Source organism: Cygnus olor, chromosome 18 (genome assembly GCF_009769625.2).
Source record: "Cygnus olor isolate bCygOlo1 chromosome 18, bCygOlo1.pri.v2, whole genome shotgun sequence".
Taxonomy (NCBI): domain Eukaryota; kingdom Metazoa; phylum Chordata; class Aves; order Anseriformes; family Anatidae; genus Cygnus; species Cygnus olor.
Window position 1 is genome coordinate 8998612 of NC_049186.1, and position 15071 is coordinate 9013682.

Genomic DNA, 15071 nt, shown 5'->3' on the forward strand with positions numbered 1-15071 from the left:
CCTAACCTCAAACTAATGTCACTGGTAGAGGCTCATCACTTATTTATTTTTAAATTCCATCACCAGCAGTCATTATGTTTTATAGTTCTATCCAAAAAAATGCAGTGCCCTGAACAAAATGGTAATGCCTTGCCTTACTACCCCAATGCAGTGGAATTTTACAGGGAGAAGGTAAGTGTCAAAGAAGTGTTAGGATGGAAACTATTGCTTGCTGACAGCCCTAGGTGGAGCCTCTCCACAGATTAAATGAGCAAGCCCTCAGCATCAGACCATTTTCTCTTTTTTTTTGGTTAGGAAACTGGGCCACTCTATGCAACACTGAACCCTGAGGCATTCTTACCAATATTAAGGGAGTGCAGATAAGCAAGGCCAGCTGTTGTCTGTTGCAGGAGGGTGATGGGTTGTAAGCCATGGTGACTGAAGGCCTTCTGCTCAACGTACTGTATAAGATGACAGAAAAACAGAAGAGTCAGCGACGACATTGCTTATCATTAGCCTCTGAACAGACAATAAGTATACGCAAAAAAAAATCAAACTGGGAAAATTGCAGGCAGTCTAATGCTAGATGATAACACACATGCAAAAGCTTTTCTTGCCTGAAGGTGATGAGCTCTAAAATATCATTCAGAGCTAGAGTTCTGTATATAGCACCGTGCCTCCAGAAGCGTTTTGGGGGTCTTCAAAGTCCTGATGGAGAGGGAGGATGACTAGAACGGAGTCCTTCACAAGAAGGAATACTAAAGGACAACAACTTCTGCCCTTAGGTCAGTACAGGGTTGGGAAGATAGTCTTGAAGGTCTAGGAACATCCCTTTTGTAGGAATGTGTAACTTTCTGAGGTGATGGTGACAATAACTGGGACATCTGCTGCAGGCACTTCAACAACTTAAGACTATGGGAAAACTGAAGGCCTTCCATTGAGAAGACCAAAACATTATTTAGGTTTGCAAGTGACTCATCACCTCCTGTAAAGTGGCAGCACACAGCTCGATAGCTATGTACTGAAACTGCCGGTCTTTCTCTGTGCAGAAATAGCGGATCACGTTAGGATGCTCATCTGACTCCCGCAGCAGCTGCACTTCACGGTCTGCAAAGCTGAAGCATTCAGGAAGAATTCTTTTCACTGCAACATCACGGTTATCAAATGTCCCCCTGCGGACAGGAAAGCCGTATCAACCTTTTAGACAAAGACTGATGTAGACCAAGAAGGTACAAAGTGAATGACAACAGAAGACATTTTACAGAGGCATACTAAAGCATTTCTCATGCAGGAAACAGATACCTTTGGTCATTAAACGTATAAAAGAGAAGTAATTTCGCTAGGGAAGAAATATTGCATGAAAATATTCCACACAGACAGAAAATACTTTTAAAGAAAGTATTTTTGTTCAAAATAGGTGTATTAAAAAAGATAAAAGAATGACCCTAATGCAATAATACATTAATCAGTCTATTATTAAATACTGAATACATGTATTATCTTCTACCTGTAAACAATTGTTCCTTCAGCTCCATGTCCCAGTACATCTTTTGGGTTAAATGAAATCTTGCCAACCACCACTCTGTTTGCATCATCATCTGAACAAAAACAAGAAACAGGCGGATTGTTTTAGGATGATCAAGCCAGCCTTGTACAACTGAGCATTCTTTTGGGCCAGTATGTAAAAATCTTTTTGCTCATGTTTAAATTGACAACACATTTGATCAAAAGAAATTACAGCTGCATTTTGGTACTCATGCTGAGCAGGCACATACCGGTGCATGATTCAACACAGAGATTCAAACTTACTCTGTACAGAACACCTTAACTAACTGTAGGTCTGAAAAGATCATGTCTCAAACAGTATAAGAGACTAAGGGTCCTCAGCAGACAAACTTTTTAAGAAGTTTATGTTTTGTTCAATTCAGGGAATGCAGATTGACAGTTAAGGGAAGTAAGCTTACTAGTAGCTTCCCTGCATAGTCTTTGAAGGGCCTAAAGAGAACACACTGGCAGACCACACTGCATAATCCTTACTTCTGGATTCTATCTGATACATGTTATTTAAATGACCCTCTACCTGAAATGGCTGCAGGTTATAAGAATATACTCTCATGGACAACGTAAATCCCTCAGGCAGCAATTATGAACTGGATGTTTTTCTAAAGCAAATACTTCTCAAACAAAGTCAGGGATGAAACACCTGCACAATGTTTTGCGAGTGGTCAGACTAAGGTAGGATGATGGTCTTTTTAGCTGTCTGATGCACAAAGTACCATCAATAAGGACTGAGTGGGGAAATACAGACCTAATAAAGACACTAGAACTACTTTACCTCCCTCTTCTTGCTCAGTGGAAAGGCAGCTCCCAACGTCAGAGGTGGAGATGCTGGAATATGCAGAATGGTTTGATGCTCTGGGGGACATATTTGGTGTGCTGGTAGCTGAACTCTCTGTCCGTCCGTAGGAGGTGTCTAAGAAATCTGTTTCTGGAGGTAGATCACTGGGAGCATGAAAGGGCAGCTTCTGTTGCTGCAAGAGCTGTATCTTCTCTTCCAGCTGATGCTGTCTCTGTTGTTGCTGATGTACACTCTGAAAGAGGACCTCAGTTCCGTAAGCGAAGGAGTGAAGTTTCTCACAGTCATGTCACAAAAGGGAACACTATAGCCATTAGGGTAGATAGATCCAAAAGGTTGGGAAAATTTTTCTTGTTATGATACTATTAGCTATTAGCTAACTAGACTATGGAACTAAAGGGACTTTCCCTCACGTTTTCAGTTTCATTCTGAAATTTCATAGCAAAGCTGAGGAATCACACAGGTTGGTTAATATTGCAAAAGCCGACTCATTAGGCTGACTGGGTGTCTTTCAATCACAGAAGGATCAAGGCTTTGATCCAAAAGCCAGAAAACCTGACAGTGGTTCAGATGAGGAAGAAGGGAGTGAAGCCAGTGATTAACGTTAAGATCATGTACATGGAAAATAGTAACACAAGAAAATGAACTGGTGGAATTAAAAAATAATAATTCTCCAGAGTTGGCACATATGCCAGAGAAATCACTGTTATATCAAATATATAGCCTTTGTCACCCCTTGCATATCTGGGGCTTAAAAATGAGGAAAAACAAATGTAGTGCATTATTTCCTAACTCCTGTGTCATCTCTTGGGGTTAGCTGTCAAATACTACTGACTCCCAAAACTGAAAAGCCTCCCAAGCTAAGTCAGCATTACCATTGGATAGGTGATGATAAAAGCCACCCAGCCGATGAGCAGGAAAGTGCTGAGAATGATGGTGGCCATGTCTTTCAACATAGAGTCCACAGGAGCCTCTGGCCGAGCAATAGGCCGAGCAAGTTTCTCCTCAATGTCCTTCGGAACAGCAGGAGGCACTTCTGTTGCGGAACCTTCCACTATGTCAATAACCTATGAGGCAGAGAAAGCTCTGTTAGCTCAAAGACTTCCATAAGCAGTAGATGATTTATATGCTAGGTCTTCTGCTAGATCACTTCTAATAATTTATAAAGTTAAAATTATATAATAATTATTATACATTAAAAATAATAATTTATAATACTACCAAAGAGAGTTTTGCATGTGGAAAAAAAAATCTGAAAGCCCTCATTCTGAAATAAGAATGACACCTCATGATATCACTGATTCTACATGCAAGGTACATGAAAATCTGCTGCAAGAAATGTGAAGTAATTTCATATGGCTTTTCTTCTGAGTCTCTCCACAACCTCTATTCCTCTGTATTATTTAATCATCCAGTAAGATGATTATTCTCATCACAAACCTCTTCAATAGTGGCTTTATCAGAGTCAGCTGGAATCACATTTTCAGGCCTCTTGGGTAAGTTGCTTGGGAATTTCTCCAGAATCTTTGTAGGGGCAGATAACGGTGTTTCGTGGTGCCCTTTAAATAAAACACATTTGTTGAAATAAGAAATTGTCCCTCTTAAAGGAAGATGACCTTGATTTCAGCATCTTTGCTTAAGAGCATACATAAAGTTGATTTTCAAAAGACTTATGAACATCACAGTACAAGAGCTTGAATTAAAACATTTTTCCCCTGTTCCGCCCCTGCAGTCACAGGTATAGTGAACACAGTCGTGAAGAACTCTCTGTTCAGGCACTGACGGTGGATTTGGTTCCTGAGCTCTCTGTGACCATGCCAGTAACACACATTACAATGCCTCCTAGCTGGCTCTCTCTCAAGTTAGTTTTACTTTGTGATGTGGCCTTGAAGCAAAGATTGTGTTTGAGATCTGAAATGGTTCTGAGGGGAATGAATCATACCGCATAAGAAGGAAGGAAGAATCAATCCAGCACTTAGCTACAATTGTTCTTCACACTTCTTTGGCTCATGCTAACCAAGTAAGTGAGAAGAGGGAGAAGCTACTGTGCTCCCAGCTTTTCCAATTGGAGTGCCTTGATCCCCCATTTGTGAAATGGGAAAGACATGAACTTCCGATCTTTATAATGAGAATTACAGTAATATGCGCAATAAAATCCAAAAGAACCAGAATATAATATGTACAACAACGTTCACAGTAAATTATCTATACCCCTCTCTGGATGAGGGGGCAAATAAATAAACAACTTTCCACACACTGAGCTGAGCACTCCTCATCCTACAAACTGAATAAAGCAAAGGCCTTGGAAAAAACAGTAAGCAGACATCTGCTTAAAAGCATTAATGTATATTCCAAAGGGGACAAATTAACAATGATTATTAGAATTTAGTAATTGCCTCGGTTTAGGCAGTCACTGTGATTTTGATTTACAGAAGCAGAAAAACAGCTCTTAGGCCTGGGTTAGAAGTGTCCACGAGATGGCAATGTGAACCTGCCCGACGAGCAGACAAGCACTAAGCGAGGGACCTCATAATATACCTATTAAAAGCCAGTCGTTCCAGTAGTTGAGCTTGTTCTTTTCTTTCAGTCTGCCTGAAAACTTCAAATCCGTACTGGGGGTGATAACACACTCGCCATTATCTTCGATTGTGACTCCTTCTGTTTTTGGACCCTCTAGTAAGGGTATGGCGCTGCCACGGGGCTAGAAAGAGAGATAATTGCTATAATTAATGATGTTCTGTTTCTCTGTAATATTTAAGTAGGCAAGTAAATAAAAAAATGGAGGGTCAAAATTAGTGGGCAAGCAAAAACTCCCAGCAGCAAAGTCACCATAAGTAAATACTGCTGTTACACCCTCAGCAAATGCTTCAACAGCCTTGGACATTAGACCTAACTTACATGTTACCTAGGTGATGAGATTACTCTCTCTTTTTAGAAAAGTGAAACAGGAGCTTTGTTTCCTACCTGGACAGTCACTGTGTGAGAAAAAAATAACTATGGTACAGTTTCCTATCAAAAGGGAGTTATTTTGATTATAAAAATAAATAAAACTTTTAAAAAGCAATTTTAATAGCAATCACAATACATCAACAGTACTGCACAGCAACCTCCGGTCCACTCCTGCTAAGCTCGTCTGGCACAATTCCCGACGAGCTACAGTCACGTCTTTGCAGCATTTGAAATGATTTTGGAAATACAGTCATGCATTCTAAACACTTACTGTTAATTGTTTCATGAAATATTCAATTTGCCATGCGTTTATTGATAGCAATCTGCAATTTAAAAACTAATTGCTGCAGACCTACAGCCTTCAGTGTTTTATTTTCTATTTTAATAAGGATCATCCCTTTTCAGATACTGGAACAAACTTAATCAGTACAGGTCCACCTTATACTGCATAAAAGTTTGTCTTCCATTACAAGACAGAATGGTAGGGTAATAAAATCATTTTACTTAGGAAAGCATATCATGCTTTCACAACAGAAGTCTCAGAATTCCAGATGCAATCAAAATATCCCTTTTTTAGATACACTGAAGATACTTCTCACAGAAACAAGCTCACTGTTTGTGTGTTTATTGGACTTTACAATAATTCTGTACATTTTGAATAAAGTATGTTCCAGTGTCTGCTCCCACTCAAAACAGAGTTCATTTCAACTCCTTTTTAACTCAGAACAATACAAATTCTGTAAATACACTTTTCAGCAGATGTCATTCAACTCTTGCAGCTCCCAACTTACCATGACTGTTACTCCTTCATGCACCATTGATGGTGATGCATACAAACTTGTGGAGTACTTCCCTACGTATAGAGTTGGTCTGGAAAAAAAACAATACATGTTAGAAAGAAATAGATGATGGTTTTACCATCTTAGCTAGGTTGCCAAGGTTAAAACCTTGCCAAATTAATACCTTGGCAACACAATCCTACAAAACTAATGTATGAATTTCTAAAATCATCAACATCTAGTTCTTAAAAACACTGAATTCATAAACCTAAGTATTGCTGTATGATCAAGCCATCCCTTTTAATTATGAAAGCATTATTAGTTGTCATTACTCATATGATATAACTCATATCCTATTTTTTATTATTCAACAGCTGACATTTGCCAAAATGTTATGCACCTAAATGAAAAATTACATTATAAACTACATTTTTTTAAAAAACATTATAAAAAATACATTTATAATGCATTGTAAAAATACATTATAATCTACATTATTAAAATATTATTTTATTAAGTCAACACAGAACATCTGGTAAAAATTGTTAATATACATTTGCTAAATTTATCATAGTTTTTTTGTCTCTGCCTTTAGATAGTGAAAGATGAAATATGATATACGACTGCTGGAGAGCTAGGCTGCTGACAAAACCCTGACAAATAGTGAGAACAACAGGAATATTCATGCTCACGTTAGTTTGCTCTTGGTCTCTGTTTCCTTTGGGAAAGGATATTTCCACTTGGTAATGTGTCCAACCTCCCCAGACATGAATGTCAAGTATCGCAGAGTTTCTATCCCCACATTTGTGTGCATAACTTTCCGCAATCCTTCACGTTGCCAGATGTAAAAAGCTACCACAGGAGAAGCGTAGTTCTGAATCCACAGCACATCCCCAGACTCACTGTCTACAGTCACCACCAGCCCATCTCCATTAGACACAAAGTGGGACATTTCTGCAATATACAAATAAGACAGAGATTATCTGGACTGTTGCTTACATGCAACTTTAATACAAATTAACAGTTCAAACCTTACATTAACTGTGGAGCTCATTACATCTTCTATTGCAAATGAAGAGCTGTCAAAAGTTAAGCCAATAAAAGTTCAGTTTTGTCAAACCAGCAGGAAAACCACATTTATTTAGCTCATCTGTTCAGCATGTACAACAGCAAGGATTTGTAGATCTCACTGCTATAAACGTACAGACTAATTCACACACAAATCATGCCTTCGCCACATGCTGAAAGGGGAGCTTTCATGGGTGACTGAGGGGTCTCACAAATGGCTGAAAGCTCTTCCATGGTTTGTTCAGTGTCCAGATTCAGGAGACTCAGTGCCCGTAGAGCTGTAACCCTGCAGAGCTGTTCTGTGCCCAGTGCCTATGATAGCAAATGGGCAGTCCAAGCAGACTCCATTTTGATTAACCCTACTTAGTGGCAACTCAGCTCTGGAAGATAAGCTTAAGAGTTCAAAACACCTAGGCAAAACCTAGAATCAAGCATATTTATTGGTGATTATTCCAGAACCTCAGAAGGTAGTTTTTGTTCTTTGTTTTCTTAAAAAAGGAGAGGAAAGTTTCAAAAGAAAGAAAACAAACTCTACTGTTTAACATAGGAGGTTTACCGTATCATGAGGGTGTATTTTACTTGTGCAATAGCTGTGCCATGTGGAAAAACACCCATTAAGAGGCAGAATCTGAAACTATCTACTTGTTATCTTTATCTCATTGACCTGATACGTAATTCTGCTTATAAATTTAAATTTTATTTTTATATGCACTAGATCTGGACGAGTCTGTTAGTTCTCCATGCAGCTCAGCTGTCATAACCTACCCCTGAAATTTACATGTTCACACTTCAGGACTCCCTCTTCCACTCAGAAGCTTTAAATAAAACTGATCTGCAGTAATGCTAGTTATTCAGCACTTAAACCCTAAGCAGTGAGGAGAGATTATAATATAATCAACTGCTTAAGCCTTTAGTTTAAATGCAAAATAACTCAGTTTTATAGAACCATAAACAGTGTTTACTTAATTAATATTACTGATTTTGATGTTAGTATTCATACATTTTGACTATCATAATAAAAACGTTATGTTGGGATTCTCAGATGGGGGTGCAGGTCACTGCTGTTCACAGTTATCAGCACTGATGTAATTCACATTTCTTCTGCAGCATCCAGCTGATTAGCACAAGTATTGCAAACATAATTTAAGCTTCTCAAACTCTCTCAGTGGGATGTTTGTTTCCCTTTTACAAACTTGGATACTGAAACAAAGTAAGACATCCAAGGTCATACAGGAATTTTACGGTAAAGCCACACATGGCTACTTCTTGATGAGGTGAATTAAATGCACAAAATCTATAGAGCAGCCAGATCAACTAAGACACTCTAGTATCTTAAGGGAATGAAATAATTTCCTTTGATCCACTTTTTCAAAACAAAATATAGACAGAAAGTCCCTTCTCCAAGTTGTTCTTAGAGAGCAAATGAAACCTGTTGTCTCCTATACCTCCAATCCATCACAGGAACCCAAGTATTTCCTCACGTAACAATTCCTATAAATCCATATTCTGTGTTGCCCTCCCAGAGTTGTCAGGAGCCTCACTACACAGCTTCAAGGCCTCCTTCAGGGAGGACACAGACCTTCTGCACCTGCAAGGGATGTGCCAACAGCCTAGAATCACTTGCACTCTGGGCAAAAACAACAGACAACTCTGGAGTATGTGCAGTAGCTTTTCCTGAGCGCGCATTGCAGTTTAGGTTTGCTTCCTCTCCTGCCATTTTTCACTAAATTTTAAGAGTCAAAACCAGTACCTTCCAGATTGAATTAACCTGAACCTTCGAGACTGAATTAGCCTGAAGCTACCTAACAGGCTCTAGATATTAGGCCAAGTAAGGATAAAAACTGACAGATACATATCAACCGCAAAAAAATATCAGACAGCTCAACTTATTCATTATAGAAAAAAATCAGAATATTTTTGCCTGTATGCAATGCCCATGGCCAACACGTGAATAAAAATTACAAAAATTAAATTCTTACTGTATTTTATGTCTTCATCAGGCATAGTAGCTGCATAATCAAAATAGGTGGCATTCCATCTCAGCTCCTTCTTCTTGGTGTCATACATTGTGATCGTGTACTCTGTTAAAAAATATACAGTCTGTGAAGCAAAAAAACCTATGAGAGAATAGAATCAATCATCTCAAATGTGAGACACTCTTCAAAACACCACACATCGCTTACTGCTCTCTGCATTTCATTTTCCCAACACTCCCGGTAAATAACCATTTAATAGCTGTTAAAGACAATACCCGATCCACTCATATACTGATCTACAGCGATCTCAGAACAAGCCCTGCAGGCAGTTACTGCCCACATCGCCAGCATTTTGTTTTTACTGCACAGCTTCTTCTGACGTACTTTGTTTTACTTAAAATTTCCAAACCCTGCTTTCTAAAATACAGCATTGCTGTGTACCGTAACTGAACTATCACACTTAGAAACATTTAAACAATACACTAATATAGAGATTAAAGAGCAAGTCTATATGATAAATTCCTTCTTACTAGTCAACACCTATACATGGGTTCTTGGTCTGATTTTAAGTTCTTTAAATACAGTAATTTCAGTCAATAAATATGCTGTATCTCCATTTTCCTTGAACATTTGTTATGAAAGCTTTATGTTACACAGCAAACTTGGGTTCATAGCTGATAGTGGAATGCATTATTAAATAAAATATAAATGCCACTTACTCAACAACAAAAGTAATGGATCATGACTACTCCCAAATTTAAAAAAGCAGTGTCTTTCCACAGCCATGAAGAGTTAAAAATTTCTGTGTACAGTCTAAAATCATAATTTACTGAACAGATTCTAAGAAATAAACTTGAAAACTTGGACTGATAAGAAGGTCAATTGTTATGATCCTAAACTTTAAAAACAAAACAAAAACAACAACAAAGAAAACAAATTATCTTCCAAGCCGCAGAAAAAAAAGCCTATGACCTGTTCTCCCAAGATACAGTAGGGATGTTGATGGACAAAGACTTTCTGCAAATGAAGAAGTCAAGGTCTGCTGTTTCTCCCCAGTCATGAGGTCAATCACGTACCAAATATCCTGCTTTTTACCTGAAATCATAATTTAAGCTGTGTTACCGTTTGGTTGGAAAATTGTACTCCCATTAAGTTTTTCAGTCCTCTTTTTTCCTTAGCAGGCTCATGAGCTTAATATGAATAAAGCATTTTTAATAAAACAACTTCTTCGTCAGGCTTAGCTTCATCGTTTAGCACTGCTGGCCAATTCCAAATATTGACGACAACAACTAAATACAGTATTTAGAATAGTAAGTACTATTGGCTAACATACTTTTTTACATTAATAATATCTAAGAGAATTCCAAGTGTAAAAAATCCTATAAACTAGTAGAGGAGACTGAGGTGCTGCTGTTGAAGGACAGTAGATAGAAGAAATGATGAGGGTCTACACATTCCAAATTGATTAAGAACTGTAATCCTAACAACACATTCAAGACCATGTGAGAGCCACAACCTTGAATAATTCTCTGATAAGTCTGCGACTCTAACATATATGTGTCCAGTATAGAAGCTCAAATAGACATTTTTCACCCCTTTCCTGGAACAACACAAAGCGGAGAACCACAAGTTGGTATTGTCCCTTCAGACTGAAATACTAAGTTCATCCTGATCCTTCACACATCTGTTGTTGTCATAAGCAATAACTGTCCTTCCTTCTTCCTTCTTCCCAATCCATCTACAACGAGTCAGGACAAGTAAACCACAAATTTGCTATTATCTATACTGCAAGTGAACCCACTGTATCTCAGATAATGGAACGTGTCTAACCCTGTTGCAATGGGATTTCTAACATAATGATAATCGTACTATAAGCAGTCAATGACATTTATAAGCATAAGATTCTAAGTTGAAATCACTTTTTGTTGAGAGACAGCATATAAAGAAACAAACAGAAAACCATACAGGCTATTCACTGCTTAGAAAAGTCACTCTCTCCCTCAAGAAAAGTAGGGGTTTTTGATCTTCACACAGCAATTCAATTTATATTCTATCGATTTTCTATCACCAGAAACATTCACGAAAAACTACAATTAATACCCAAAATAAAACTTTTCCATGCAGTCTGCCTGGGAGTCTCTATGTTTTATGGTCACTGAATATGCTACAATCTAAAAAAGATTTAATTTGAGCTCACCCATGTAAAGGATCCCATCTGAACTGCGACACGGAGATGCCTGCACCAGCTCTGGGATGGTAAATGGAAGTTTCTGGAGGGGAAAGAGGGACAACAATAAAAACTTACTTATATTGCCGTGATAGTCTGCTTTTGTTCATAGAAAAGGGTGGCCAGAAAAGTTCAGAAACCTCAAATGACAGCTTTTTATTCTTTGCTTGCATTATTGCAGTTCCCTGAGAATGCAAAATTTCAGGTCAAGACCCTCCTCCGAAAACCCAGAACAGACGAAGTCTCTCTCAAACAGTTTACAACAGGAGAAATGCATATGGAGTGAACTACTTGCAGCAGAGAGGGCTGGAGGCCAAGACTCTGTGGTTTTAAGGTCTACCATCATCACTTAAAAGCTCTCTAGGCTTCAACGTACTGTGGTTTAATTGCCTCAACTGTAACGGGTATAAAATGTTTCTCCACAGTAACAACTATAAAGGCCAGATATCTTCATACAAATGAAACTGTTGAGAGGGTGAAGCATGAATCTCTGCCCACAGTGTTCTTGAGATATTGCCAAGCCTGTATTGTTCTTACAGAATGGGTGAAGATCCTTTACTAAGTTTTAACAGATTTTGATTGGGATGAGGTCACAAGAGTAACAGACAAGCTACATCAGTAACAAAGACCAGTCCTTGGCAAAGTTGACTTAAATTCGGTGAAATTACTCCACTCTTCTTTATTATTTTTATAATAGTGATTCCAATCAGAAATTGGATTACTTCAGTTCAAAAATGAAGGAGATTAACAGAATAAAGGAAACTTGGTAATTCAAATGGATTGCTGCTTCCTGGATTCACACAGGGAAAGAATCAAGACTCATTTTGCAAGTTATGATTTGGCTGTACTGGGGGTAGGTAGAGTGGTGAGTAAATACTAAAATATTTAACAATATTGAAGTTCTTAAAGTAAATCACAGCAGCTGCCAGAGAAAAGAAAATTGTGGGAAGCCAAACATTTTATCTGAGTTTCATGACAAGGTTTAAAAATAAAAGTCCAACGTTAGCTAAAATCTGTGGATTACATGGATTGGTGAGTATTTAGGAAAGGGTCAGCATTTTTGTCTGCTCACTAGATCTTATAGAGACATCTTCTAAAGGTGTCAGTAAAGAGTAAATATTAATCCTGTCTTTTGGCAGATGGTTCTAGAAGATTTAGAATTTGGGTGAAAGAGACATATCCGATTTCTATTATTCTGAGCACACCTTTCCCATGAGGTTGTACAGAGATCATACAGTGTTTAGATAATACCAGAGAAATGTTATTTGTCATCATCATTATTTTAGCAAGTTTCCAAAAAAAAAAATAGTGCAAGTGGATAAAACAAATGTGTCTATTACTGATATTTTCCTGTGGCAATGATTTCCTGATGGCCACAAGGAAGGTGACATCTTAGAAAGCACATTATCACTCTGAAAAGGTGCTAGCAAAAGAACATAGAGGCACTGTCATTCTAAAAACGTGTATCCTAACATCGGGACATACAACAGATGGTTTTTGGTGTGATCAAGCTTCTCCAAGAAACTGGTATAATTCCATTGAATAACATAAAACCAGATGGCCTTTACAGTACTGTCAAGAAAGCAGAACGTTTCCTTGGGTACTTATACTTCTTGTGAATCTGATTGGGGCGCTTGTCAAAAAACTGTGAGAGGAGAGAATTTCCAACATATACTTACGGTCAAGCCTTCGTTATTTTTGCCACCAAGTGTATACAAACTGCCATCATTTGGGTCTGGAAGAAATGCTGGCCTAGGATTTAAGCAGCAATTATAAATGATTAAATAATAATAATACTGTGTTTCTCAAAGAACAGGAAAGCAACTATGGTCAGTAGCTCATCTAACATTCGAGAAGTTCATCTAATATTATACGTTTTGACTTTGTACTATCCATTTTTTGAAGTTTCATTTTTTAACTGTGAAAATGAAAAAATATGAAGAGGTTTCAGAACTGATATAACATAGCATTACTAATGCATGTGAAAATTCAAAGATCCATATGTGGCAGACAATCACCTGGTTGAAAGCTTTTAAATAAGATCTATATGCTTATAAATTGTCACAGAATTTAAGAAGGAAAAAAAAGAAACAAGAAACAAAGAAACAAAAACAAACAAACAACAAAAATCAGAGGATAAGGAAGGCAAGGAACAATAAAAGGATTGCCAAAACTCAGTAAATTTAAGAGGAAAAGGCAAGCCTCCACGCAAGTTACCAAAATAAATAAATAAATAAATAAATACCCAAAACCAAAATCAAAACCAAATTCAAAAACAAAACCACAAAAAAGAAAGAATTTTACCACTGACTACAGAAACAAAATTAAAGCCTCGAATTAAATGCAGGACTGCTATGCTGGAGGAACTACTCTGAAGTAGTAGCTTGAGGATTTCATTTGAAGATTCTGGTAGTGGTCGTGGTTGGCATTTCCTGTGCTTCACTAGTTTCAGTCTTTTATTTGAAGAAAATAAGAAGCACAAAACCCAAAGATCACTCCCTATCTGTTTCTGTCATTTTCAAAGCTGCTCAGTTAAGGTTCTGGCACAGTTATCACACTTCATCTCTAAACTTGATCAAGGTCTTAAGAGAACAATCTGCAGACAGGATGTTTCATCTTAGTGTTACACAAGTTAAGAGAATTGTATGTAGCTTATTATATATAAAGAGCAGTACCTGCTCTTTAAACTTAAAGATTCACTTATGCAAGACATGCCACCTTCTCAGAACATACATAGTTTTGGTTCAAATTAAACTAAATTTCAAGATGTCAGTGAAAATCAAGCAAGCAAGCAATGAGAGCAAGAAAACAGACTTACTCTTCCACGTGTATTGGCACCTGTAGTACAGGATCTGCATAAGCAAAAAAAGGAAAAGTCATAATACTGGCAATTCAGTTCCTTCATCTCACTAGACTCAGGATCAAATCAGGCCTGCATCCTGCTCCTTTCTGAATGGCTGATGCACAGAGTTTGAAAGTGGCCATCCCAGCAGCCTCAATGATCCTGTTTGATTTTGAAACTGGGTTTGTAAAATGGGAAAGCACTCAGAACCTCAGAAGTTCTAGACCTTCTTAAGTTCTTTGCTTATTTTTATCCACACTACTCCTCAGCTACCCATGGGAGCAGAGTTGGAGAAGGGCAGTACTGTACTGCATCCCAAGTCTCCTTATTTGTCTCCTGGACAGAGCACACCATCTGTAGGAGCCGCCTGTATTCACAGTAACAACATTCCTGCTTTCAGCATGCATATGTGATCTCTGGGCACTGGTTGCCCAGGAGGCAGCTCACCTAATTTGCAGCAACTTCTATTATCGTACTGGCTTCAACAACCTATTTTACTTAAAAACAAGCTACAGCTAATGGAAGATTGCGGAGACTCTGAGAACAGATACAAAAATAGGCACGTTGATATTTTCATAACAGAAGGACAACCTAGTGCTCTTTTAATCTATATTTTACAAACTTCTGCTACTTTGTGTCTGGGGTACCTTGTTTATCATCAGGCATGTAAATCTATGGCTTTTAGCCAACACCATGTAATTTAAAATGAAACATACAAACTGAAAGCCTTATCAGCGAGGTGACTGCCAATGACTTAAAAGCAAGGCTCCGATGCAAGTCAGAAAAACCTAGTTCCACTTCCTACTCCAAGTGAAAACTGCCACAATCAGCATGTCACTGAAAATAAAAACAAGTCGGCCAAGGACTAGACAAAATTACCTTAAAACTGAATTTT

The 15071-nt window shown here is 37.9% G+C and overlaps 1 protein-coding gene across 6 annotated transcripts in view; it reads right to left on the bottom strand.

The window, feature by feature from the left end:
* The window catches only part of ERN1 (endoplasmic reticulum to nucleus signaling 1), a 40331-nt gene that overhangs the window by 4278 nt on the left and 20982 nt on the right, over window positions 1-15071 (bottom strand). For 3 of the 6 annotated variants that reach the window (XM_040530815.1, XM_040530819.1, XM_040530817.1), the window contains exons 3-16: window positions 14153-14186; window positions 13014-13086; window positions 11305-11377; window positions 10080-10202; window positions 9111-9248; window positions 6756-7017; window positions 6076-6154; window positions 4874-5036; window positions 3776-3894; window positions 3211-3402; window positions 2315-2570; window positions 1487-1577; window positions 962-1151; window positions 341-440 (exon numbers count right to left, since the gene is read on the bottom strand). In XM_040530815.1, coding sequence (XP_040386749.1) covers window positions 341-440; window positions 962-1151; window positions 1487-1577; window positions 2315-2570; window positions 3211-3402; window positions 3776-3894; window positions 4874-5036; window positions 6076-6154; window positions 6756-7017; window positions 9111-9248; window positions 10080-10202; window positions 11305-11377; window positions 13014-13086; window positions 14153-14186 — 1893 coding nt within the window. Of the gene's footprint in view, window positions 1-340; window positions 441-961; window positions 1152-1486; window positions 1578-2314; window positions 2571-3210; window positions 3403-3775; window positions 3895-4873; window positions 5037-6075; window positions 6155-6755; window positions 7018-9110; window positions 9249-10079; window positions 10204-11304; window positions 11378-13013; window positions 13087-14152; window positions 14187-15071 lie in introns of those variants that run through there. The other 3 variants (XM_040530816.1, XM_040530818.1, XM_040530820.1) reach the window with 2 other exon arrangements.